Below are 26,136 nucleotides of genomic sequence, written 5' to 3' on the forward strand. Positions count from 1 at the left end.
GGGCGAGCTGAGGAGAACTCCTTGTAAAAGTTATCCCTCCAGGAAGAGGAGATAAGACCCACAGCTTAAAACTGGGAGAACAAACTCTCCCCCCCCCCTTTTCCTCTTACAGCAGGAGAGTGGGCTCAATAGACTCCCTGACTCAGCAACAATACCCCCGAAGGGGACTCACGGATGGTGGCAGCGTCGGTTCGGGCTCTCTAGGGGACCGCTCTGTCCCAGACATTGTGGCCGGATGCTTCGTCCTTTTCCCGGAATAGGTAAGGGCTCCGCAGGCTGTGGGAACCGATCCACAGAAGCATCTTACTGGTGTCCAGGCCTCGGCCTTAAGCCGGGCGCCAAACGCCGTCCACGTAACTTTCGGAACACCGGAAGTGACGTCATAACTATGCGCCGAGGGATCAGGCCCCGGATTAACCGGGACGAGACTATACCCCACACCCCCTGCCCAGCATTAGTACTGGACCGCGGGAGGGCAGAGGGACGCCATGCAGGATGCCGGCGAATTCTCAAGGTAAAAAAAAAAAAAAAGATTCAATTTCCTTAGCTTCATCTCCCTGCATACAGGGAGACCTTTCTCTGCCCTGTCCTCTGTAGGGACAGGAAACACTGGTGTTGGTGGTGGGAGGGGGGTATTTAACCTTTCTCTGTTCCTGCCCCTACAGAGGTCAGGGGTAAATCTCCTTGTATGCCGTCGTGATGATGCTATGAGAAACCCCTTTACGAGAACACACACACACATTACCTCTTCCTATCCCTAATGTAGAAATGGAAGCAGGTTCAAAAGCTATCAAAATTTAATCCAGCAATGCAAAATTTTGGCTTAAACAAGCCTTTCTCAATCTTGTTTAAGCCAAAACAGTACCTCTCTGGATTACATTTTGATAGCTTTTGAACCCCAGTTTCGAAGTGCTGCTTCCATTTCTGTACATAAGGCAGCCCGTCAATCACTGCTGACAAGAAAACGGCGAGGCAGGGGGAGTGCACCACTTCTAAATACAGGTTCAGGAGCGCATTCTGGAGGCCTATTTTTCTATTATCTGTTATATGGCATCCTACTGTGAGTACAGATGCCAAAGCATTAGAAACTCCTTCAAAGTAACTTTTTTTTTATGTTGACCCCCTACGGTATTGATCTTGGGGAAACATCGACATTTTAAGCTTTTGGCTTTTTTTAAAAAATTTTTTATAAATTAAAAAACTATGCATGTGTTTGTACAGGTATATTTTAGACATCAAAACCCCTTGCTATACTAAATATAGCTAAGGCTACTTTCACACTCGCGTTTTGTGCAGTCATGGACGGATCCGTTCAGATAATTCAACCGTCTGCATGTGTTCAGAACTGATCCATTTGTATTATCTTTAAGATAGCCAAGACGGATCCATCTTGAACACCACTGAAAGTCAATGGAGGATGGGATCAGTTTTCTATTGGGCCAGATTTTGCCAGTGAAAACGGTTTGGCTCAGTTTCAGATGGACAAGCAGCGTTTTGGTGTCAGTCTCCAAAGCGGACTGGAGACTGAACTGATGCATTCTGAGAGAATCCTTTGCCATTCAGAATGCAAACTGATACGTTTTGGACCGCTTGTGAGAGCCCTGAACGGATCTAACAAACGGAAATCCAGAACGAGAGTGTGAAAGTAGACCAAAACGAATACCTATATTTTAAAATTTGTTTATATTTTACACACACAAGGTCCGCTATACCATTGCTAAAACTAATAAATATATTTTGTATTTCTTTATGAAAGAAAAAGGAGGAAAATGTGCGTATGTAGTCTGCTATACTATTGCTAAACTAATAGCTAAAGCTTTAACTTATTTTGTTATTTGACTTTTTATTCATTTCTTTATGAAAAAAATATATAATTTAATTAACCCATTCCTGTCAGGGCAGGAATGGGTTAATTCACAGACTGCAAGATCAGAGTTAATGTTATAGCAAGAAGGAGGGGGGGGGGGGGGGGGAGGGAAATAATGCTCTCCCCTCAAGGACGTTCTCTGTGTGCACCCCTGACCACTTTTCTTCATTGTGAATCCCTGTGACCTAGGGTTTTAGAGGAGGAAAATAAGAAAAAAATTCACATCAGACCTAAGCTATGACAAAAAATAAACAACTTACCTATCCTGCTCTGGATGGTGCCATCATTTGGGAGCTCCAGTGCACTCTTCCTGCTCGCAGCACAGCATCAGATCATAGTGTGCCCTTAAGCACACTACGTACACACCTTAAGACGACCAGGGAGTGGTGAGCTATACCAGCGCTAGACTCATCGTTCCCCGGCCCTTCCATTAGTATTTATTTTATAAGATGCATTGCCATTTTTCTACACTTTTTGGGGGGGGGAGTGGGTCTCATAAAACGAAGTGTGGCAATAAGCGAGTGGTTAATATCTCTTACTAGCCAAAGAATACAATACTTTTTGGGCTGCCAGGGCTTAGAGTGCAACATAATGTAACGTATATGGGGGCCTTTGCTTTGGTGCCTTATCTAGGCCTCCAGCAGTATGATGGAGATGTTAAATCCCCTACTAGATAGTCATTGTTAGAAGTCAACAAAATGGTCAGTCACCTTGAAATTCTTCTGTGGACATGCAAGAGGCATGAATCTTCCATCAAACATATGAGAAAACGGTCCATGTCCTGAAACGACAGTAATACAAGTCCTTGTGACAAATTTTTTACTTATTTAACTGGGGAAAGTATTACCAATTTGGATGCTATTTACCCAAGTCATGGCACAGGCCTGCAATCTGGACACACAAGATGTCTCGTTCATTTATTTGTAGCTCTGGCTGTCTTTCATGTAAGGTGCGTACAAGGCATCCAGCCAGGTGACCAACACTGTGGAGATAAAAAAAAAAAAAATTATATAATCATGAGACAAAATACACGATATTCAATTTTCTAAACATGAGAAAAAAACTAACTAAACATTTGTTGACAGACAGTAAATCACTGAGTATAATGAAGAGCACAATGTAATACAAATGCATGGCAAAAAAAATAAAAAATTTAAACGGTCGCTTACCCAATGGAGTGCTCAAATCTATTGTGGGTGGCTCCTGGGAACACATAGTAGCTGCCTCCAAGCTGTTTGATATATCGCAGACGCTGGAACTGAGGAGTGTCTATTATGTGAACTAACAACGGGTGTAACTCAATATGTCCATGTATGGGATCATTGAAGACCTAAAGTGCAAAATAAGAACATTAAAACAAGAAAAAAAAAATTCTAAGTCTTAAAAGTTTTGGGTTTCCAGCAGTGCGAGATCTGTAGGCCAAGAGTCTAGTTTGACCAAGTGATTTACCTTGACTCCATAGTAAACATGCACGTCTATTTTAATATATATATTTTTTCTAACTCTTATTAACAGAATAGAAATAACATCGACATCATACATTTCTGTTACATGTCATAATACAGACAGATATAAAGATTCCTTTTTATCAATTGCTTCAAACACCCACTGCCCAGTTGCGAATCCCTTATTTCTTTGGCTGACGTTACATTATGCAATACATTCAGGTGGCCCCACTAAACCGACTGAACCATGGATCCTCGAGCCGTTGACAAAGCTTGCCGCAGTCTCGAGGTTGGGTAGATCGTGTGGGGCGACCCACACCACAGACCCTGTCAAATTTTTGAGGTTTATTGCGGTGTTTAAAACACCAACACCATATATGGTAGGATCTGATTTATCTATAAATTTCCACAAGGACAGGTTCGCTGTAATGGGGTTGTACCATCTCAAAGCAATACATTTACGTGCCATAAATAGTGATTCCTTCAAAAATGTTGTCATGTAATGATCCCAGCTATCCTCAGTCAGTAGTCCCAGCAGGAAAACATCAGGTGTGCAGGCCACCTGAACCGGCGTTAAGTTGGAAAGAAAGGCAGTCAGTCACCTCCTTCCAGAATGTGGCAATCGGGCTACATCTCCACATCTTGTGCCAGAAGTCCACCTCCAGTTCCCCACACCGTGGACATGCCGTGGATGGTGCTCTACCCATTCTATAAAGCCTAGTTGGTGTGAGATATGTCTGATGAATGATGTAAAGTTGGATTATTTTGTTATTGACTGCTGGTGATACTTGTAAATGAGATTCTATTAAAACCGTTATGGATTCTTCTGTGAGTGAGGGTATCAGTCTTTTCCATTTGTCTATTACCATGAGGGGATTGGCACTGACCTTTGCATGTACTAAGTGTGAGTAGATTACTGATAGTAGTCCTCTGGGACCCTGGGTTTTGACGACTCCTATGAGTGGGTACGTAGAGACCATGGTGCTGGTGTTCGGGAATTTACTCTGTATGGCAGATCTAAGTTGTAAGTACGAAAGAAAGTACAGGGGATGTTGTATTTCTGTGATAGTGCTTCGAATGTCATTAGCACTCCCTGGTCATAGATATCTCCAAGTGTTTTGACCCCTGCCGATTGCCATCTGTCCACCGCCCATAACCACCTGTGTATGCGGCCACGATTGATTGGCCCACAGAGGTATATCTGAGACGATCTCCATAAATTGGGTTGGTGATTTAGCCCCTTTCAAGGTCGTTTGAGCCAATTTGTGCAGCGGCAACAATGGTTCCTGGAATTTAGGGGGCATTTCCAAAACTGACCATAATCTGTAACAGTTTAGGTAGCGTTTTAAAAAGTACTCCGAGGTGGGCAGGTCTTCAATTGTATACCAGGTATTAATGAGCCGTAGCTGGCCTGCCAGGTAATATATATAATAGTCGGGTAGCGCTATGCCTCCCTCTGTTTTTGGCCGTTTTAGAGTCTCGAAGCTTAGTTTAGCGCAGGATCTGCCCCAAATAAAAAAACTCTAGTCAGGGAATCTATTAATTTAAACACCAATTTGGGTATGTGTACCTCTGATTGTTGAATAGCGTAAAGAGCCTCGGGGAGTATAATCATTTTAATTAAGTTAATGCATCCTGCCACTGAAATAGGCAATGTCTTCCAGCTTTGAAGCTTGCTCCGTATGTGCTCAATTAAGGGATAAACGTTAAGTGACAGGGCCTGAGAATGTCTTCGTAATATTTACTCCCAGATATTTGACTGTGTTTACCACCTTTAGCCGTTCCACATGGGAAGCACCTGTCCAGTCTGCCCAGAGGCATGTAAACTGATTTCTCCCAGGTAATTCTTAGGCCCGAGAACTCCCCAAATTAGTTTATCAAAGCCACTGCATTGCTAAGGGATGTATGAGGTGAGGATAAATACAAAAGGATATCAGCATATAGTCATATACGGACCTCTCTCTCCCATGGTCACTCCAGTTATGTTGTTGCTACTCCTCACTCTACGTTTGGCGGAGCGATCTATCACTAAATTGTGTCCATTCTTTTGTCAAAAATACTGGAACCATTACAGACACTATCATGTCAATGTGATTTAGCAGTCTCCTTTAAAAACAGATGCAGCATTAGGCTACGGTCACACTAGCGTTTTTTTGCCGATCTGGCATGGACCTGCAAAAACGCTTCCTTTACAATAATACAACCACATGCATCAGTCATGAAGGGATCCGGCTGTATGAAAGTCAATGGGGGACGGATCCGTTTTCTATTGTGCCAGATTGTGTCAGAGAAAACGGATCCATCCCCATGGACTTGCATTGTGTACCAGGACGGATCCGTTTGGCTCCGCTTCGTTTTGGTGTCCGCCTCCAGAGCAGAATGGAGACTGATCGGAGGCAAACTGCTGCATTTTAGGCTACTTTCACACTGGCGTCTCTGGGTCTGCTTGTGAGATCCGTTCAGGGCTCTCACAAGCGGCCCAAAATGGATCAGTTCAGCCCCAATGCATTCTGAATGGATAAGGATCCGTTCAGAATGCATCAGTTTGGCTGCGTTTGGTCTCCGTTCCGCTTTTGAGGTGGACACCACAACGCTGCTTGCAGTGTTTTGGTGTCCGCCTGACAATGCGGAGCCAAACGGATCCGTCCTAACTTACAATGCAATTGAAAATGGATCCCTTCCCAATTGACTTTCAATGTAAGTCAAGACGGATCCGTTTTGACTTAGACTTTTTTTTTGAAAGAATAATGCAAACGGATCCGTTCTGAACGGATACAAGCGTTTGCATTATCGGTGCAGATCCGTCTGTGCAGATACAAGATGGATCCGCACCGAACACAGGTGTGAAAGTAGCCTTAAGCAGATCCTTGTCCATTCAGAATGCATTAGGGCAAAACTGGTCCGTTTTTTGGACCGCTTTTGAGAGCCCTGAACGGGTCTCACAAACGGAAAGCCAAAACGCCAGTGTGAAAGTAGCCATAGCCGTCATGGCTTCACTGTCAACAAGAGCCATCTCATTTTTAATTACTTAGCATCCAAATGCACAGTTACTTATCATTTCAAACTGCATTTTTTCTGTACAATAATCATTGAAGGAGAGAACAAACATAAGACACTCTAAGCAAACATCAATTCTGCTGTTATCCACTGGTGACCTTGTAATTACTGGACGGCTTTCAATGGCCTTGGGCCAAAACTGGTTTCAGTAAACTGCTGCATCTGAGTATATGTTGGATTTTCTGATGTATCCATTTGAAGGAAATCTCCAGTATATACATAAAGTAGCAGGCATGTAATAAAAAATAAATAAATAAATAAATAAAAAAGTGTCAACTATACTTTTCTATGCAATTGAAAAAATAAATAAATAAAACTAAAAAGGACTGGCATCCACGGGATATGTAATGGGAGCTTTCCAGACACACATGCATGCCTCCCCAGTGCCCTTCTTTTACCCAAGTCCCTCTTTAATCCTTAAAATGTTCCTTTCTTTCCTCCCCTCCCTTGCTACCACTGCCTGGCCCTGTCAATCAAGGAGGCAAAACTGGGGCTGGCTGGCAGAAAGCAGTGGAGCTTGGTGCAACAAGAGCAATGGTGAAGCCCTCATTGCACCAAAGGCCTAATTGCATATTAGAAAAAGTATAACTCAGGAACGGATCCTAGGATCAACAACCGAAAAATCGAATGTTTAATTCAGGTGAACCCCACTTTGTGTCTATGCGAACAGTTCGATAGGAGGTCACTGGGGACAGAGTGCCTTTAAGTGTTCAACATCTTGTTGACGACTTACACTTAGTCATGCTTTTTCCCGCTATACAGTGCCCAAGTGGTATATCATGCTTGACTCCAGTCTGCTGTCCTATATCCTCTTCTCCATCAGTTAAATGACGGCTTATGGGTCGATTAATGGACATCTGTCAGCAGATTTGTACCTATGACACTGGCTGACCTGTTACATGTGCGCTTGGCAGCTGAAGACATCTGTGTTGGTCCCATGTCCATATGTGCCCACATTGCTGAGAAAAATGATGTTTTAATATATGCAAATGAGCCTCTAGGAGCAACGGGGGCATTGCTGTTACACCTAGAGTCTCTGCTCTCTCTGCAACTGCCGGACCCTCTGCAAATTGATTGACTTGAGGAGTCAGGGCCAGACATGATCACTCATTAAAACATCATTTTTCTCAGCAATGAGAGCACATGAATATGGGCCCAACACAGATGCCTTCAGCTGCCAAGCGGACATGTAACAGGTCAGCCGGTTTCATAGACACAAATCTGCTGACAGATGCCCTTTAAGCTCCTGGAGCATGGGATAATGAGGTGAAAATACCCCAATTTCCAACCTTTCTACCATGAGAGAAATCCCCTCCTGGAGAACCTACACGGCTATCCTGTTCCTACTCTGCTGCAATTTTCCAGCTCCCAAGAAACCCTGGTCAGCAGATGCCGATTTGTTAGTCTAGAGCAGGACTGCTCAACTGGGAGTTGTAGTTTTGCAACGGCTGGAGGGCCGCAGGTTGAGCATGCCTGGTCTTGAGAATGGCTACTGCAGACAAATCACATGAAGCCAGTAGGTGAGGGAAGTCTATTAGCAGACTGCACAGCTTATCAGCAGACGAGAAGCATGACCCAGCACATACTGACACAATGTGTGCACAGAAGGAGAACACACTTCACACTGATAACAGCTCAAGGTTACATAAACTACCTGCCTACACCGCTGACAAAGGATCCAAAAACCTTTCCGTGTCAATAAGGCCCATCTACAAACCAGCCAGAATGACCCCCCCCCCACCGACAGCGAAATTGCACAATAGGTGAACACAGAGAATTACAGTCTTTCCAGTGAAGGTTTTCTTCCAACTTTCCATGCCTATATAGATCTAGATTTGACGTTTACTATTCCAAATGCCCAAAAATTTATTTTTGTATTCTTGACCGCTGAAGTTCCAGCACTAATCCCTGCTGCACATACAGAATTTGCATGCCACAGCGCCGCTAAAGCCTGGCATAGGACACTGGTGCAGTGCTTTGGGCGTAGTGAAGCCGGCGCAGGCTGGAGCTTTGCATGGCACAACACTGCTCATGTCTGTGCCCGTTTTGCTAAAGCCTGGCATAGCCCTTGGGTATCCTGTAAATATAGGTCAGGCTTTAGTGGAGCGTAGCGGGCACGAGCAACGATATGTGCTCATGCTAATACTCAGTATGCACCAGCTCTTATTCCTGCAGAACTCCTGTACGGCCTATTTTGACAGGAAAACAGGTAGTGTCGGTTTGTTGCTTTCCCATGCCAGACATGGGAGCAGCGTTTTAGTGTGTGGCATGGGAAAGTGAACAAATCAGATCCGGCAAACATTGACTTAGGGTGGGTTCACATCTGCGTTCTCAATTCCGTTATGGCTTTCCGTTATACCATGGACGGATCCGTTCTGCTGCCCATAGACTTGTATTATGACGGAATGCAAAACGGAAGCCTTTAAAAGGCATTCCCGTCTTAATAGAAGTCTATTTGCAATCATAACGGATCCGTCTGGTTTCCGTTATGCAGAACGAAGAAAAAAGTCCTGTTGACAGGACTTTGTTTTCCGTCTTGCATAACGGGAACCAGACAGATCCGTTATGATTGCAAATAGACTTCTATTAAGGCGGATCAAAACGGAACGCCTCTTAAAGGCTTCCGTTTTGACTTTGGTCTTATGGATTCCGTATTTTCCATTATAACCATGTTCTAACGGAAAGCCATAATGGAATCCAGAACGCAGATGTAAACCCACCCTTAGGGTCCATTCACACGTCCGTAATTTGGGTCCGCATTCGTTCCGCAATTTGCGGACCCATTCACTTTCAATGGGGCTGGAACGGATGCAAATCCACATTTCCTGGATCCGCATTTTCGGGATCGGCAATTTCGTTCCTGAAAAAAAAATAGAACATGTCCTATTCTTGTCCGCAATTGCGGACCAGAAAAGGCATTTTCTATTATAGTGTCTGATGTGCGGTCCGGAAATTGCGGTGTCCGTGTTTTGCGGATCCGCAAAACACTTACGGACGTGTGAATGGACCCTTAGGCTAAATGCACACGACCGTATGTGTTTTGCAGTCCGCAAATTGCGGATCCGCCAAAAAAAAAAAACAGATGACGTTCCGTATGGCATCCTTTTTTTTTGCGGATCCATTGTAGTAATGCCTATCCTTGTCCACAAACTACAAAAAAATAGGACATGCACTATTTTTTTTGCGGAGCAACGGAACGGACATACTGATGCGGACAGCACACGGTGTGCTGTCCGCGTTTTTTGCGGACCCATTGAAATGAATAGGTCCGCATCCTATCCGCAAAAAAATGGATCGGGCGCGGAAACAAAATACGGTCGTGTGCATGAGGCCTTACAATGGTTTTAGTGCCGGGTCCAGTTTCTTAATTTTCAATATACTACAACCAAATCCGCTCTGAACGGATGCAGCCGGTTGTATTAATAGAACGGAAGCATATTGCTGTGGTTTTGAGATCCCCTGCCAGATCTCAAAACCTATAGTGATGATGCTGATGTGAAAGTAGCCTAATTTAGCGAATGATGTAGTGGGAAGGTGGAAATAAAATCCCAAATAGGATGGGATTCCACCATAGTTTTATGGGTTTTATTTTTACGGCGTTCTTTATGTGGTAAAACTGATCTGTTATCTTCTCTTTCTCCAGGTCAGTAGGATTACAACGATACCACATTTATATCGTTTTTTTCTTGTGTTTTAGTACTTAAAGGCCATGTACACCTAAAATCATTTTTTTCAACTGGTCTTTATTAAAGACATGGAGCCCTTTTTCTGTACAGAGCAGACATGATCTAATAGCAGAATCTCTCTTTTCGTCATTTGGGGAGCAGACAGGCTCCTGATCTCTGACTTTATAAACACTCATTATAGCTCAGTTCCCACTGATAAGAATCTGGCTTAAATAAGCGTTTATGACCTCTTAGCAGTTTAGAGATAAGGTTTGTTAGATGACCAGCACAAAGTAAAAGGGAACGTACCAGTCACACAGTTAGAAAAAGTTAACTGCTCAATATTTTTAATAAAACACCAATTGAAAAAATTATTTTTAGCCAAAAATGAGTAAAATGCAATCATAAACAAATTGCCTCCGAAGGTGTACATACTAATGTATTTTTTCTTCACCATATTCTGATCCTCAGATTTTTACATGTTGTGCAAGGGCTCTTTTTTTGCATGGTGATCTGTAGTTTTTATTTATACCATTTTGGAGTGTGTATGACTTTTTGGTCACTTTTTATACACTTTTTGGGGAGATGAAGCAACGAAAAAAAAATGTTGAATCGGCCATTTGGATTATTTTCTCATTATGTGTGGTGGTGCAAAAGATTTCTTGTTTATTTTTACTATACGAGAAAGGCGGGGATTTGAATAATATATATTAGGGCTGCACGATATGGGAATTTTGTGTGATTGCGATTAGGGCCCCAAAAATTGCGATAACGATATGCGATGCAATATTTTAAGGGAATTGTGCTAGAGGTCTATTTGCTTGGATTTTCAAGGCAAAAGCACACAGAAATTACTGATAATGCTGAAATGTAGTTATGCTTAACTCAAGAACTGAAATGCACAGTGTTTTTCAAAATAATCTTTTACTAAATTAAACATATTTGCATTACTGCAAAAGTACAAAATACAAAACTTGCCATTTTCTTAATAGCACTGCACAGAACAGATAAACAGAATAAATAGAAGAACATTTGTTCATTAAAATAATGACTTGCCTCCAGCCCCTCCTCCCTCCCCGCACTGTAACTGATGTATCGCTGGCCGCGCTGTGCAACATAGCGGCCGGCGATACATCCGTGTCAGCCACGTAAAAAGTCAACCATCGCTTTATAAGACGCACTGCCATTTTCCCCCCACTTTTGGGGGGGAAAACGAGATTTTTGTGAAACTCACCTGTAAAATCTCTTTCTCGCGGGGTTCATTGGGGGACACAGGACCGTGGGTATAGCTTGCTGCTGCCACTAGAAGGCGACACTAGGCTGAAAAGTGATAACTCCTCCCCTGCAGGCTATACCCCCTCCAGCCTGGAGAGAGCATATCAGTTTGTGCCCAAGCAATAGGAGTAGGAGAAAAAAAACAAAAACTGGTCAACGCCAGTCGGATCAAACCAGAACTGGGGCCATACTGGCTCCGCAACCAACAACAATCACGGCAAACAGAAATTACTGGGTGGGAGCTGTGTCCCCCAATGAACCCCGCGAGAAAGAGATTTTACAGGTGAGTTTCACAAAAATCTCGTTTTCTCACTGGTATCATTGGGGGACACAGGACCGTGGGACGTCCTAAAGCAGTCCCCGGGGAGGGAACAAATCACATGCCCATGGAGTAAAACGCCTTCGAGGATGCGTAACTCGCTGCCGCCTGCAGACTTTGCTGCCTGGAACGGAATCCGCCGGTGCCTAGGAAGGCACCCGGTAAGACTTGACGAACGTGTGCCCAGAAGATCAAGACATTGCCTTCCCCACTGGGAAGCTACTGCCTGAAGGAGATGGACCCGAGAAGCACCGACCGCTGGTCGGGTGGGCCAAGACTCCGCTGGGCGTTGCCTTACCCGGAGGGCGGAATGCCTGAGCAACTGTCTAACGGATCTATCTGGAAAACATCCTTTGGAGGCCGTCAGCTATGACAACGACCCAAGGATAAAAATTGGTAGAAGTCCGTACGGCTGTAAGCGCTAGTCAAGGACAAGGAAGCTCAGAGGCCAAATCACATGGCTGATGGAGAGCTCGGTCTGTGTAATGCGAGGGAGAAAGAAGAGAAGCCCATGTCTGTGAGGGCGTGGAAAGACAACCACCTTCTGCGAAAAAAGAGGATCCTGGACGGAACACTGCCCTATGTTCATACTTAAAGAAAAAAAGTACGTACCAGAAGGCGTACCAACTCTGAGAAAAAAATAAAGATAAAAAATTAACGCCACAAAATAGCTGGCTCCTGGCCGTAGCTGTGGAAGTAGAACTAAAAAGGCCAAGTCCGCAGGATTCACCTCTGGTCAAGAGAACGCCCCCTAGGGAGCGGAATATCGGTAGACCAACGCCCTTATAGCCGTAGAGGCTTGTGGAGAGATTTCTAGTGAGAGAGGCTGCCCGAGAATCACGAAGAAACAAACGCCTGAGCCAGGCGTGCCCCACTGCCGGCCAAAGTATCAACACCACGCGAGAAAGGTAAAGTAAAGCCAATGTGAGCACCACCTGTGATGGGAAGCCCCGTCAGTGACCGAATTTTAACCAAGCGGCAACGCTGTCTGGAAGGGCAGATGAGTGGAACAAAGAGGAGAGAAATACTCTTGCCGGGTGAAGTTTGATTACAACGTCCAACGCATCCAAAATAGCGATGGGCTTCCAGAGCCGTACAACCCATGGCTACTGGTCCGCTAGACAGAAGGATGAGGAGATCCGTTATCCAACTCGAGGAGAGATCGGAAAGGAAAAGTGTGATCCATTCCAGGGACAAAACCCCTACTAGCGGGGGACGTCGTAACAGGCACCCGCTCTACCCGTCTTGGGAAGGCTCTCAGTCCACCCCTGGAATGAGCAGTGAAAGAACAACCACCATTGGCCTGCGGTGACGTAAACATTACTGATATCTGAAGAGAGGTAGCACCAATGGCGTTACGGTATGACTACTAGAATCCAAGTCCTGCTTCGAACGGCAATCTAGTGTTGACGAGTGCCGTAGGGACTGAACTACCCAGTAGAACGCACTCAAAGGTAGGTGCTGATCAGCCATGGTAACTACACCATCGCCACGCCCGAGCCGATGACAGAAGGACAACAGTTGTCAGAGCCACGGACCCTTATTGGTAGTAAACCAGAAAGAGGCCAGAACTAAAGCCCATTCCCATGTGAGACTGGCGCTCTACAGAATCTAGTGGTAATGCGATACTCCGCCTGAAGGGAGGCCATACAAGCCCCAAGAGTAATGCTCACGCCATACTCCAGCTGAGGAGTAGGCCATACCGTAGAGGTCACTGAATTCTCGCGTTAGAGGAATCTGTTGCCTGACGAAAGAACTATGCAGTAGGAACCTTAGCATGTAATGGTGACTCCAACACCCCTCGTGCGGTAGGGGCTACCGCATGCTCCGCCAGCGTGGACATGAGGGGAAGGTCTGAGGACATCCAGTAGAAGTCCTGGTATCAAGCTGGCCCAGTTAGTAGAGCTAACCTTAAACCCTCCACCTGAAAAGGGCACTGAACAGGAGCAACTGCCGAAGTAGTACCAGGGTAGAACCCCTACTTGAGGGGGGCTGTCCCGCTACAGCAATTAGGAGCATCTGGCCCTAGCGTGAAGACTACCCTGCGAAGGAGAAGACTTGTAGTAGTCACTGCGGAGTGCCAGCATAACACCCTCACCTAAATAAGGATCAGTGGTGGACGAAGCATCCGGAGTCGGTGGAATATTCTGCTTGCTGGATCTTGATCACAGCACTCTGTGCAGTGTAACTGACCTGAACGGTGGAGGCTCATGGGGATGGGGAGTCTCTAGGACGCATAAGGCTGGATGACTCCCCTGAGAGCACAAAAGGCCGACATTTTTGTGTCTTCAATAAGTGCATGAAGAAAAGAGGGATACAATATGGGAGTATCCCTAGTATCCAGTGTCAGCATCCATATACCACTAGATGGAGAAGATCAGGCACCAGCGGTACCGACTGTTGCCAAGGACCACCTGTGAAGGCAGCCGAGTCATCTAGAGACGTGGCGTAGTTGAAATACTGCATGCAGAGATGCATAGTGATTCCCCCGTTAATCGATCGTTTGTAGCGGGTAATGCCATAGGAAGTATGTGATGGCCAAATGAGAGATGGAATAGCACCAATGGTAGCGCAAACCCCCGGTTAGGGAAGGGGGTAGCGCAATAGTCAGAACCGCAATCTATGGAAGTGTAATTACCCACTCAATGCAGGGGGAAAAACCTACGGTAAGCACTGCGCCCAGTGGCAGTGCAAACACTTTACCTATGGTCGGGAGTAACATATCCAGTAAGTACTGTAACCAGAGGTAGTGCAAATACATCACACCTCGAAGGGGGTAACGCACCTAGCAGGAACTTGTCATATGACGTGTTCTGTACTCTGTGGGAAGTGCCATTATCCCAGCCCAGTAAGGAGGTAATGCGTACGTAAAACTGCGACAGCAGTGAGAATGCCATAATGCCACCTATACAAAAGGTTAATGTATGCTGACGATACTGAGCCCAGTGGAACTTCAATTCCGCCACTCACAGAACGAGGGGCACCTATGGCTGGCATTGAGACCAATGCTAGTGCGGTCAGTCCACCTCAGGAAGGAGGTAATACCCAATTAAGCACTTAATGCATACACCAAAAACCGGCTAGCACGGACGTAATCTTGGAAAAATGATCCGGATTCATGTCAGAGTCCGAATAACTGTCCTGCTTCGGCCCGCTCGTGTGCAGTTGCACCTCTCAGCCTCTAGCCCATGGCTGTTGCAGGCTGTGGCGGTGTTGACATAAGAACCAAACTACCCGTAGGTGGAATGGAACTAAAGGTCTGCTGACCGGATTGCGCAGACGGTGCTCTATTAACCAAACGACCCCAGAGGTCCTCCGCTGTGTTGCGCAGGAGGAGAAACATCAAACAGACGCCCCCGAAGGGTGGATGGGAAGTTTCAGTTGTCCTCAACTGGATTTGCGCAGTTGGATATTTGTGCAGTTGTAGTATTATCAACCAAACCGGCCTCAGAGGACAGATTGGGATCCTTCAGATGAACCCCACTGGATTTACACAAGTGAAGCATTATCAACCAAACGGTTTCAGCGGGTGGAATGGGGATCCTTCGGATGCACTCCACCGGATTTACGCAGTTGGAGTATTATCAACCAAACGGCCCGGAGGGCGGATTGGGAATCCTGCAGATGTACTCCACTGGATTTGCGCAGTTGGAGCATAATCAACCAACCGGCCTCAGCGGGCGGATTGGGGATCCTTCGGATGTACTCCACTGGATTTACGCAGTTGGAGCATTATCAACCAAACGGCCCAGAGGGCGGAATGGGAATCCTCAGATGTACTCCACTGGATTCTTCTCACCCAAACGGCCCCGGAGGGCGGATTGGGAACCCTTCAGACGTACTCCACTGGCTTTGCCCAGGTGGAGCACCATCAATCAAACTGCCCATAAGGAGGATTGGGAATCCTTTAGATGTACTCCACTGGATTTTGCGCAGTTGGAGCATTATCAACCAAACGGCCCCGGAGGGCGGATTGGGAAAGGAGGGCAGGCCTGTATGGGCGCACTTCTTTATTTAAAAAATAAAATAAAATAATAAATATGTAAGTATGTATGTATATATTATATGTAAGTATGTATGTATATAATATATATATATAATATATATATAGATATATATATACACATTTATATTTATATATATTTTTTTTTATTATTTAACCGGGTGAGGACCTAACCTCAAATGGACAAGGGGCAGGAAAGGCTGCATACTGCAATATTAAGGCACATCGTGCCTGCAGATAGAGACCCAGGGTAAGTGTAATCTGGTCACTGGATTAGGAAGGGTTAAACTGTCCAAGGACCGGGGCGGAGCCAGCTGGCTCCAGAGGAGAATTTGTGCCAGAGAATGGATCCGCCCCTCCATACTTGAGGGTGGAAGTTGCGGCCTAGAAGGCCGCAAAGCAGGGAACTAGAGTTTTATGCAGGCCGACCGAAACGCACCGCCAGCCGAATACAACGGTACCTGGATCGGTGCAAGAATGAGGCCGCCTATGCCCACTGGCCGCGGAAGCCCGCCCCGTGGGCCGGGAGAAGACAACAGCGTGGCCGGAAGAAACCGGAAGGCCCGAATGAAGCCGGGGCCTAGATTTGTGGTGCCCGGCCGACTGGGATCTCCGGCCGCCGTATCCGCCGGTGCTTCCGGATCCGGAACGGCACTAACAGGCGCCAAGATTATACATGCCAAAGGTATGGTGTTTGACCGGCCGGGAGCCCGCCCGGTCGGTCTGAGAACAAGGGGCACGAATGGAGCGCAGCGGCGCCAGTTACTGAGTGTCCCCTGCCCGATATGAGCCACGTTAGAACGGAGGGGGGTGTAGAGGGAAATCTAAAATGCCGCCGCCAGGTTTGGGATTAACCCCTCATTACCTCAATGAGGTGATATGCGGCGACTGGTGGAGGATTTTCAGCCTCCTTAAATAAAGGGCCATGGTGTGAGGGGGACAGGGAGGGACAGTAATACTCACCTGTCTTCATCTGTGGTCTTCACCCTTAGTCTTGTCCAGCAGGGCCACCCCACGACCGCTGGCACCAGGCATCAGGGGTCCGGGCAGAGAAGGGCTGGAGAGGAGGTGGCCCTCTTGCTGGCGGGAAGCAGGGGAGCGAGGCTGCCCTGGTCCACTTTGTCTTCTTGGGGGAGGCAGGGCGGTGGAACAAGCAACACCGGCCAGCCTCCCAGGGAGACAGGGACGCAAGCGTTCCTGTGCCCCATCCAGGAAATCTGTGCAAAAAAACTAAATTAAGAAAATCAAAAAAGGCCACCCTGCTAAGCAGGGAGGTCTGCCTCCTACGACACTAAGCTAAAAACTGATATGCTCTCTCCAGGCTGGAGGGGGTATAGCCTGCAGGGGAGGAGTTATCACTTTTCAGCCTAGTGTCTCCTCCTAGTGGCAGCAGCAAGCTATACCCACGGTCCTGTGTCCCCCAATGATACCAGCGAGAAAAAGTTAGTCTTATAAAGCGAAAAATATGGTAATACAATTGCAGCATTTTTGGGTCAGCCAATCGGCGATTGCGATATGGCGATTTATTGCGATTGCTTTGGCGATATATTGTGCAGGCCTTATATATATATATATTAGTTTGGACACACCTTCTCATTCAAAGAGTTTTCTTTATTTTCATGACTATGAAGGCATCAAAACTATGAATTAACACATGTGGAATTATATACATAACAAACAAGTGTGAAACAACTGAAAATATGTAATATTCTAGGTTCTTCAAAGTAGCCACCTTTTGCTTTGATTACTGCTTTGCACACTCTTGGCATTCTCTTGATGAGCTTCAATAGGTAGTCCCCTGAAATGGTCTTCCAACAGTCTTGAAGGAGTTCCCAGAGATGCTTAGCACTTGTTGGCCCTTTTGCCTTTACTCTGCGGTCCAGCTCACCCCAAGCCATCTCGATTGGGTTCAGGTCCGGTGACTGTTGAGGCCAGGTCATCTGGCGCAGCACCCCATCACTCTCCTTCATGGTCAAATAGCCCTTACTTTCAAAGTTTTCCCAATTTTTCGGCTGATTGACTGACCTTCATTTCTTAAAGTAATGATGGCCACTCGTTTTTCTTTACTTAGCTGCTTTTTTCTTGCCATAATACAAATTCTAACAGTCTATTCAGTAGGACTATCAGCTGTGTATCCACCTGACTTCTCCTCAACGCCACTGATGGTCCCAACCCCATTTATAAGGCAAGAAATCCCACTTATTAAACCTGACAGGGCACACCTGTGAAGTGAAAGCCATTTCAGGGGACAACCTCTTGAAGCTCATCAAGAGAATGCCAAGAGTGTGCAAAGCAGTAATCAAAGCAAAAGGTGGCTACTTTGAAGAACCTAAAATATGACATATTTTCAGTTGTTTCACACTGAGGCTTGAGAAAGGCTTTATGTTGGAGCCGAAACGTCGCGTCACCACTGGGTGAATAAACAGTTTTCTTTTTTCACTATACCGGAGTGCTGCTCTATTTTTTATTTTTATATAATATAAAAAATTTTTACTTTTTCCACTTATATTAAAGGGGTTGGACACTTTCGGATTACTGTTGACCAATGTGTTTGTAAGATGATTTATATTTTATATAGCATGTTCCTTGTTTACAAAGTTTTTTTGTGTTGTCCACCCAAAGGTCCTGTTCTTAAGATGGACGCTGATGGAGGGTCATGTGACCAGGCAAAACACCTCCATGTGATGTCTCCTCCATTCAAATACACTGCACCTGCCATCTGGACTTGTTCTCTTTGAAGTTCAGTGCAGGTGCATTGTATTTGAATGGAGGTGAACTGCCTGGTCACATGACCCTCCATCAGCGGCCATCATGGACAGGAACTCTGTGTGAACAGCACAAAAGATTTTGTAAACCAGGGACTGTACCTTCTGAAATATAGAAAATAGTGCAGAATTTCAACAAAGCGAATACTAGCAAGAGCCATATAATCATCTCACAAATATTGGTCAACAGTAACCAGAAAGTGGCCAACCCCTTTAAGTCTCATAGTAACATAGTGGTAGTAAGCCTCCGGCTCCCACAGAGAACGTACAGCTCCCCCGAGTAAAATCCGCTCAGATGCAGTGGTCACAATTGATCATGGCATCTGGAGGGGTTAAATATCTGATCAGTGCTTCGCCGTTAACAGACATTAGTTCCAGGTGTCTGCTGTGTAAAACAGCAGGCACCTACCGGCTATGGTGCCCACTCTGCTCCGGAGAGGACGCCATCTTTAAAGGAGAATATCAGGAAGGTGATAAAAAATAAATAAATAAATAAATAAATAAATAAAAATAATAATAATAAAAAAAAAGAAAGAAAATTCTGTATTTTCCAAACTGACTACTATCCTTAGAGAGGACATGTCACCACAAAATGCTGTGCAATTGGCAGGCACCATGTTAAAGAACAAGGGTAGCATATTGATGTATTGTTTTATGGGAAATAATTCAGTAAAACTTGTGATTTATACATTTAACTCTATGAAGCTAAGACCATCCTAGCGTACAATTATCAGTGACTGACAGCTATCTCTGAACACACAATTACAAAGATAATGCTATCAATCATTGATAACATCTCCCCTGTATACAGCTGTCAATGACAGCTATCTTTGTATACACACTTACACAGATAATGCTATCATTGATAACACCTCCTCTGTGTACAGCTATAAGTGACTGACAGCTATCTCTGTATACACACTTACACAGCGAATGCTATCACTTACTGATAACACCTCCCCATGTACAGTATATTGGGCAGACTAGATGGGCCAAATGGTTCTTATCTGCCGACACATTCTATGTTTCTATGTTACAGTCGTGGCCAAAAGTTTTGAGAATTACATAAATATTGGAAATTGGAAAAGTTGCTGCTTAAGTTTTTATAATAGCAATTTGCATATACTCCAGAATGTTATGAAGAGTGATCAGATGAATTGCATAGTCCTCCTTTGCCATGAAAATTAACTTAATCCCAAAAAAATCTTTCCACTGCATTTCATTGCTGTCATTGAAGGACCTGCTGAGATCATTTCAGTAATCATCTTGTTAACTCAGGTGAGAATGTTGACTAGCACAAGGCTGGAGATCATTAGGTCAGGCTGATTGGGTTAAAATGGCAGACTTGACATGTTAAAAGGAGGGTGATGCTTGAAATCATTGTTCTTCCATTGTTAACCATGGTGACCTGCAAAGAAACGCGTGCAGCCATCATTGCGTTGCATAAAAATGGCTTCACAGGCAAGGATATTGTGGCTACTAAGATTGCACCTCAATCAACAATTTATAGGACCATCAAGAACTTCAAGGAAAGAGGTTCAATTCTTGTTAAGAAGGCTTCAGGGCGTCCAAGAAAGTCCAGCAAGCGTCAGGATCGTTTCCTAAAGAGGATTCAGATGCGGGATCGGAGTGCCACCAGTGCAGAGCTTGCTCAGGAATGGCAGCAGGCAGGTGTGAGCCCATCTGCACGCACAGTGAGGCAAAGACTTTTGGAAGATGGCCTGGTGTCAAGAAGGGCAGCAAAGAAGCCACTTCTCTCCAAAAAAAAACATCAGGGACAGATTGATCTTCTGCAGAAAGTATGGTGAATGGACTGCTGAGGACTGGGGCAAAGTCATATTCTCCGATGGAGCCTCTTTCCGATTGTTTGGGGGATCTGGAAAAAGGCTTGTCCGGAGAAGAAAAGGTGAGCGCTACCATCAGTCCTGTGTCATGGCAACAGTAAAGCATCCTGAGACCATTCATGTGTGGGGTTGCTTCTCATCCAAGGGAGTGGGCTCACTCACAATTTTGCCCAAAAACACAGCCATGAATAAAGAATGGTACCAAAACACCCTCCAACAGCAACTTCTTCCAACAATCCAACAGTTTGGTGAAGAACAATGCATTTTCCAGCACGATGGAGCACCGTGCCATAATGCAAAAGTGATAACTAAGTGGCTCGGGGACCAAAACGTTGACATTTTGGGTCCATGGCCTGGAAACTCCCCAGATCTTAATCCCATTAAGAACTTGTGGTCAATCCTCAAGAGGCGGGTGGACAAACAAAAACCCACTAATTCTGACAAACGCCAAGAAGTGATTATGAAAGAATGGGTTGCTATCAGTCAGGAATTGGCCCAGAAGTTGATTGAGAGCATGCCCAGTCGAATTGCAGAGGTCCTGAAAAAGAAGGGCCAACACTGCAAATACTGACTCTTTGCATAAATGTCATGTAATTGTCGATAAAAGCCTTTGAAACGTATGAAGTGCGTGTAATTATATTTCACTACATCACAGAAACAACTGAAACAAAGATCTAAAAGCAATTTAGCACCAAACTTTGTGAAAACTAATATTTGTGTCATTCTCAAAACTTTTGGCCACGACTGTACAACTGAAATCAGAAACAGCAGAGATTTAAAGAGGACCTTTCATGGGTCCAAACATTGTAAACTAACTATCAGGATATGTAGCACAGCGCCCAGGGATCTCACTGCACTTACTATTATTCCTGGGAGCAGCTCCGTTTGCCTGCTGTGGCCCCCGGTATTTTCTCCAGCTCTGTATGCTAATTTCTAGCATCGGAGCGATGGGGAGGAGACCGCCCTTTTTCTCAATGGGCGTTCCTTCTCCCTGGCTGTAGCGCTGTCCAATCGCGGCATATATATGTATGTATGTATGTATGTATGTATATAGAAACAAAAAGTTCAGTGGCAGCACCGTCAATGGAATAAAAGCGGGTGCAGCTGGCCCAGTGTGGATATAAGCCAATCCAGATAGATAAAAAATAACAAAAAGGGCAGCACTCCAGAAAGTAAAAAATGAAAAATTCTTTATTTACCCATATGGGACAAGCGACGTTTCGGCTCAGTATGTGAGCCTTTCTCAAGCTTGAGAAAGGCTCACATACTGAGCCGAAACGTCGCTTGTCCCATATGGGTAAATAAAGAATTTTTCATTTTTTACTTTCTGGAGTGCTGCCCTTTTTGTTATATATATTTAACATAAAAATGTGATTTAAACAATAGGCCACTTCCTGATAGCCAATCATGTCAATAGTGTTTGTCAGAGGAACGGTCTCGAGAAGCTTCAGAAAGTGCATTGGTATGAACATTAACAATTTCTCCAATTACGACAGATCACATCCATACGTTTCCTCATTTATGTTGAGAAATTTTGGGTGGAAAAACTCTTTATCTGACCTGCACTGAAGCAGCACTATAATGACGTACCTTCATCTCGGGACTGTGGCTGTGACACAGCAGATGTAAACTACGGGCCACATCCAATCTTTTTCCTACAGGACTGGTGGAGAGTGGAAAAAAAGCGTTAAAGAAACAAACGAGGGAGAAAAAAAAAAAGCAAAACACATCCATACAACTGATCCAAGCACTCACTGGAGGTCCGCTAAAGTTCCAATGTTTCTGACCGTAAAAACAGTCAAATGTGACTGAACTGCTGACGAAGAAACTGTTGCACATCGGGAAATATTTATCAAAACTGATGCAAAGGAAAACTGGCTTAGTTGCCCCTAGCAACCAGATTCCATCTTTCATTTTTTTAAAGCAGCTCTGAATGAAATGAAAGGTGGAATCTGATTGGTTGCTAGGGGCAACTAAGCCATGTTATCTTTGCACCAGTTTTGATAAATCTCCCCCATTATCTCTGATACATAAAACTTGCAAAGTGTGAATTATAAGACGATCCCAGATCACAGGATAAAACCATTCCTTTCATAAATATACTAGGTATTCAAACTGTTGTGGACCAATATAACAATGGCCATGGAATTTTGTGGCAACACATGGCTATACAATGGCATAGGTCACCCAGTTCGGAGGAAGCTGGCTTTAAAGGCTGGAAGAAATCACTAAAAACAAGTATCTCAAAGAACGGCATCTCCCAATCTCTGCAGATTTCAACGAACGGTGACATGTAGGGTCGCCCATGTTCGGATCAGTCTCAGCGGTGACAAATTCCAACTATTAATTTAATAAGACAAAATGGAGCATGATCAAAAGATTAAAGGGTTTTCCCATCTCAGACAGGCATGGGCAGCCGCCCTCTATTCATTTTTATGGGGCCACCAAAAATAGCCGAGCCATTTCCGTCGGCCCCATATAAATGAATGGGAGCGGCTGCCGCACAAGCGCGGTGTGCTCCCATTCACTACTATTGGGGATTTCGCTTAGGTCCGGCCACCACCTTCCCCGCTCAGTTCTCTGTGTAGATGCGGGTCCCAGAGATGGGACCCGCACCTATCAGACAATGGGGGCATATCCTAGCGATATGCCCCTATTATCTCAGATAGGACTAACCCTTTAATAACAAAAGAAGCAGTAACTAAGCTTACCTGACGTTCATTTCTTTCAGATGGTCTTCTGTGAGGTACGGAAGATTTTTTCCCGTTACTTGATTTTCTAAAAGAGGCACACACAAAAAAATAAAATAAAAATTATTTGGGGAAAAAATGCCTAAATAAAGATGAATAAATGAATAAAAGGATCTTTATACAAACTACAAAGCAGAAATTAGCATCTGACACTATTTTATGTTGTGAGGCCTTGTCATAGAGATAAAGGAAACGGGTCACCAAAAATGTTTTTTGCCAGTTGAAACCGGATAGCAACAAATGACCTTTTTCTTTTTTAAATCTCTTCATTTTCTGATTACATATTTTTTTGTTCTATTTCCTGAACATGACTATGGGGGGCGGCCATCCTGCCTGAGCGGTTGTTAACAGCATTTACAAAGCACTAAGAAAAATTGCTTTATGGGGGCCCCATGGGCCATAGACACAATAGACAGTAGGGCTGCACAATATGGGAATTTTGTGCGATTGCGATAACGATATGCGATGCAATATTTTAAAGGGAATTGTGCTAGAGGTCTATTTGCTTGGATTTTCAAGGCAAAAGCACACAGAAATTACTGATAATGCTGAAATGTAGTTATGCTTAACTCAAGAACTGAAATGCACAGTGTTTTTCAAAATAAAACATCTTTTTCTAAATTAATCAACATATTAGCATTACTGCAAAAGTACAAAATACAAAACTTGCCATTTTCTTAAAGGGCTTCTGTCACCCCCAAAACTCATTTTTCATTTTTGGGCATATTAAAATCCTTATTGAACGACTATTCCCTATATTGGGCTCTTACCTTTGTCTGTGGCTTAGTTTCATTAAAAAAAGCGAGCTTTTAAAATATGCAAATGACTTCACTACCAGCAAGTAGGGTGTCTACTTGATGGTAGCAGCCGCATCCTCCTTCACTGAGGGAGTGCTGAGGAAGCGAGCGTCCTTCTCTCAGAGTGCCTGCGCCGGCGTAAGGCGCAGGCGCGGGATTTGAAATGCTGACAGGGCCAGCCGGAGGAGGAGAGCGCTCACTGGCCCTGTCAAACAACAGGAGAAGGGGGCGGCTTTATAAAAGGAGGATGCGGCGGCTACCAGCAAGTAGACGCCCTACTTGCTGGTAGTGAAGTCATTTGCACATTTTAAAAGCTCGATTTTTAATGAAACGAAGACACAGAACAAGGTAAGAGCCCTATATAGGGAATAGTCATCCAATAAGGATTTTAATATGCCCAAAAATGAAAAATGAGTTTTGGGGGTGAGAGAAGCCCTATAATAGCACTGCACAGAACAGATAAATAAAATAGAATAAATAGAAGAACATTTGTTCATTAAAATAACGACTTGCCTCCAGCCCCTCCTCCCTCCCCACACTGTAACTGATGTATCGCCGGCTGCGCTGTGCAGCATAGCGGCCAGCGATACATCCGTGTCATCCACGTAAAAAGTCAACCATCGCATTATAAGACGCACTGCCATTTCCCCCCCCCCCCCACTTTTGGGGGGAAAAAAGTTTGTCTTATAAAGCGAAAAATATGGTAATACAATTGCAGGATTTTTGGGTCGGCCAATTGGCGATTGCGATATGGCGATTTATTGGGCGATATATTGTGCAGGCCTAATAGACAGTTTAACATAAAATATTAAATGGCTAAAATATTACAACAACGGCAGCACATATTAAAAATAAAAAAAAAAGGAGGTAACAGTGGTCTGGTAATATATGTATCAATAGGGCTTACAACGTCTATTATAACCATCAAATCTATTGTGCAGCTAATGGGTATAAAGTATTCGGTAAAGTGCCGAGTTCTAGCAGGACCAAAAACTACACGTCCCAAGTGTGATAGATAATAGCAACTATATATAGAAAATTTAAAAGTGATTGCACATAGAAAAACATATGAGCAAACCAAGTATACCCTACAAAGTTATCAGATACAGACCACTGTTGCCTCCTTTTTATATGTGCTGCCGTTGTTGTAATATTTTAGCCATTTAATATTTCATGGTAAACTAATAAAGATAGTTACCCAGTATAGGTTTATTTCTTTTTGTGGGGGTTATGTAATTGGTTTGGGGTTTATTTTTTTTACACGTAATTTCCCCTTAAGGGACTTTAAAATCTGATCTTCCACAGACTGCAATGATTTAACAGGATAAAGAGATTCACTGTGTGAACTGCACTATGGCTGGCCTCAGAGCCAAGGCTGCCATAGTAACTAAAGGGCTTTCTCAGTCTCGGTACGGGGAGAGCCACTTGGTCCCAGAGAGCACAGCTACCTCAGGAAAAGACCACAAAGATGCCATGGCACCTGAGGGGGTAAAGAGGTTGTGCTGTGGGGGTAAACATTAATGACCTATCCTTGGAACAGGTCATCAGTATGGACCGACTCCGAGCACCCCCACGAAACAACTTTGAAGAGGAAGTGGCGCTTGTGGAAGATTACGCTCTCTCATCTTGGCAGCGCAGTATAATTACAAGTGCGCGTCAAATTCAATGAATGGAATAAGCACTTTTAATTACTCTGAGCACTCGCTGCAAGTGAAACGATGTGCAGTGGAATCGTGATAAGGAAGCAGTGCTCACACAAGCGCCGCCTCCTCTTCAAACAGATGATCGGCGGGAGTGTCAAAACCCCCAATGACCAGATATTGATGACCTATCCAGAGGATAGGTCATTGATATGTACCTGAAACACAACCCCTTTAACTGTCCGTAATCGGCGTTTTGTCCAATCACAGACCCTACCTCCGGGTGTCTGCGGTGTAATACAGGCACCTAGAGTCTATGGCAGTTGCTCAGCTCCTGAATGGGCGCCATCTTTAATGCCCTGAATTGCATCCTACATGTATGGCGCAAGCCTTGAAAGAATTAAAAATCTAATGCCATGGAAGAATTTCATACACCAACTGCTTTGGTCCATAGAGAAAAGGAAGTCCTAGTTTTAGACTATTCTCAAATGTGGATTTCTAATGTGTGATCCTCTCGAGGGTTAATAACTTTACCTCTTAACAGGTCATGAGAACTGTTGCAAATAGGAAAGGAAACTTGCATTGAATCTACCATTAGTAGTGAGCATTTGTCATATCATCATGTTGCTAGTATAAAAAGTCCCTACTAAGGGTACTTTCACACTAGCGTTGTTTGAATCCGACAGATCATTCTGTTGCCGGAACTGCC

The 26,136-nt window shown here is 44.5% G+C and overlaps 1 protein-coding gene across 1 annotated transcript in view; it reads right to left on the reverse strand.

Annotated features, from left to right (window-relative positions):
* Positions 1-26,136, reverse strand: part of LOC121003293 (deoxynucleoside triphosphate triphosphohydrolase SAMHD1-like) — a 92,435-nt gene that overhangs the window by 50,320 nt on the left and 15,979 nt on the right. Inside the window, exons 2-6 of the mRNA XM_040435022.1 lie at positions 22,952-23,018; positions 21,831-21,903; positions 3,037-3,197; positions 2,734-2,849; positions 2,578-2,648 (exon numbers count right to left, since the gene is read on the reverse strand). Of these exons, the coding sequence (XP_040290956.1) occupies positions 2,578-2,648; positions 2,734-2,849; positions 3,037-3,197; positions 21,831-21,903; positions 22,952-23,018 (488 nt within the window). The remainder of the gene's footprint in view (positions 1-2,577; positions 2,649-2,733; positions 2,850-3,036; positions 3,198-21,830; positions 21,904-22,951; positions 23,019-26,136) is intronic.

Source organism: Bufo bufo, chromosome 6, assembly GCF_905171765.1.
Source record: "Bufo bufo chromosome 6, aBufBuf1.1, whole genome shotgun sequence".
Lineage (NCBI taxonomy): Eukaryota > Metazoa > Chordata > Amphibia > Anura > Bufonidae > Bufo > Bufo bufo.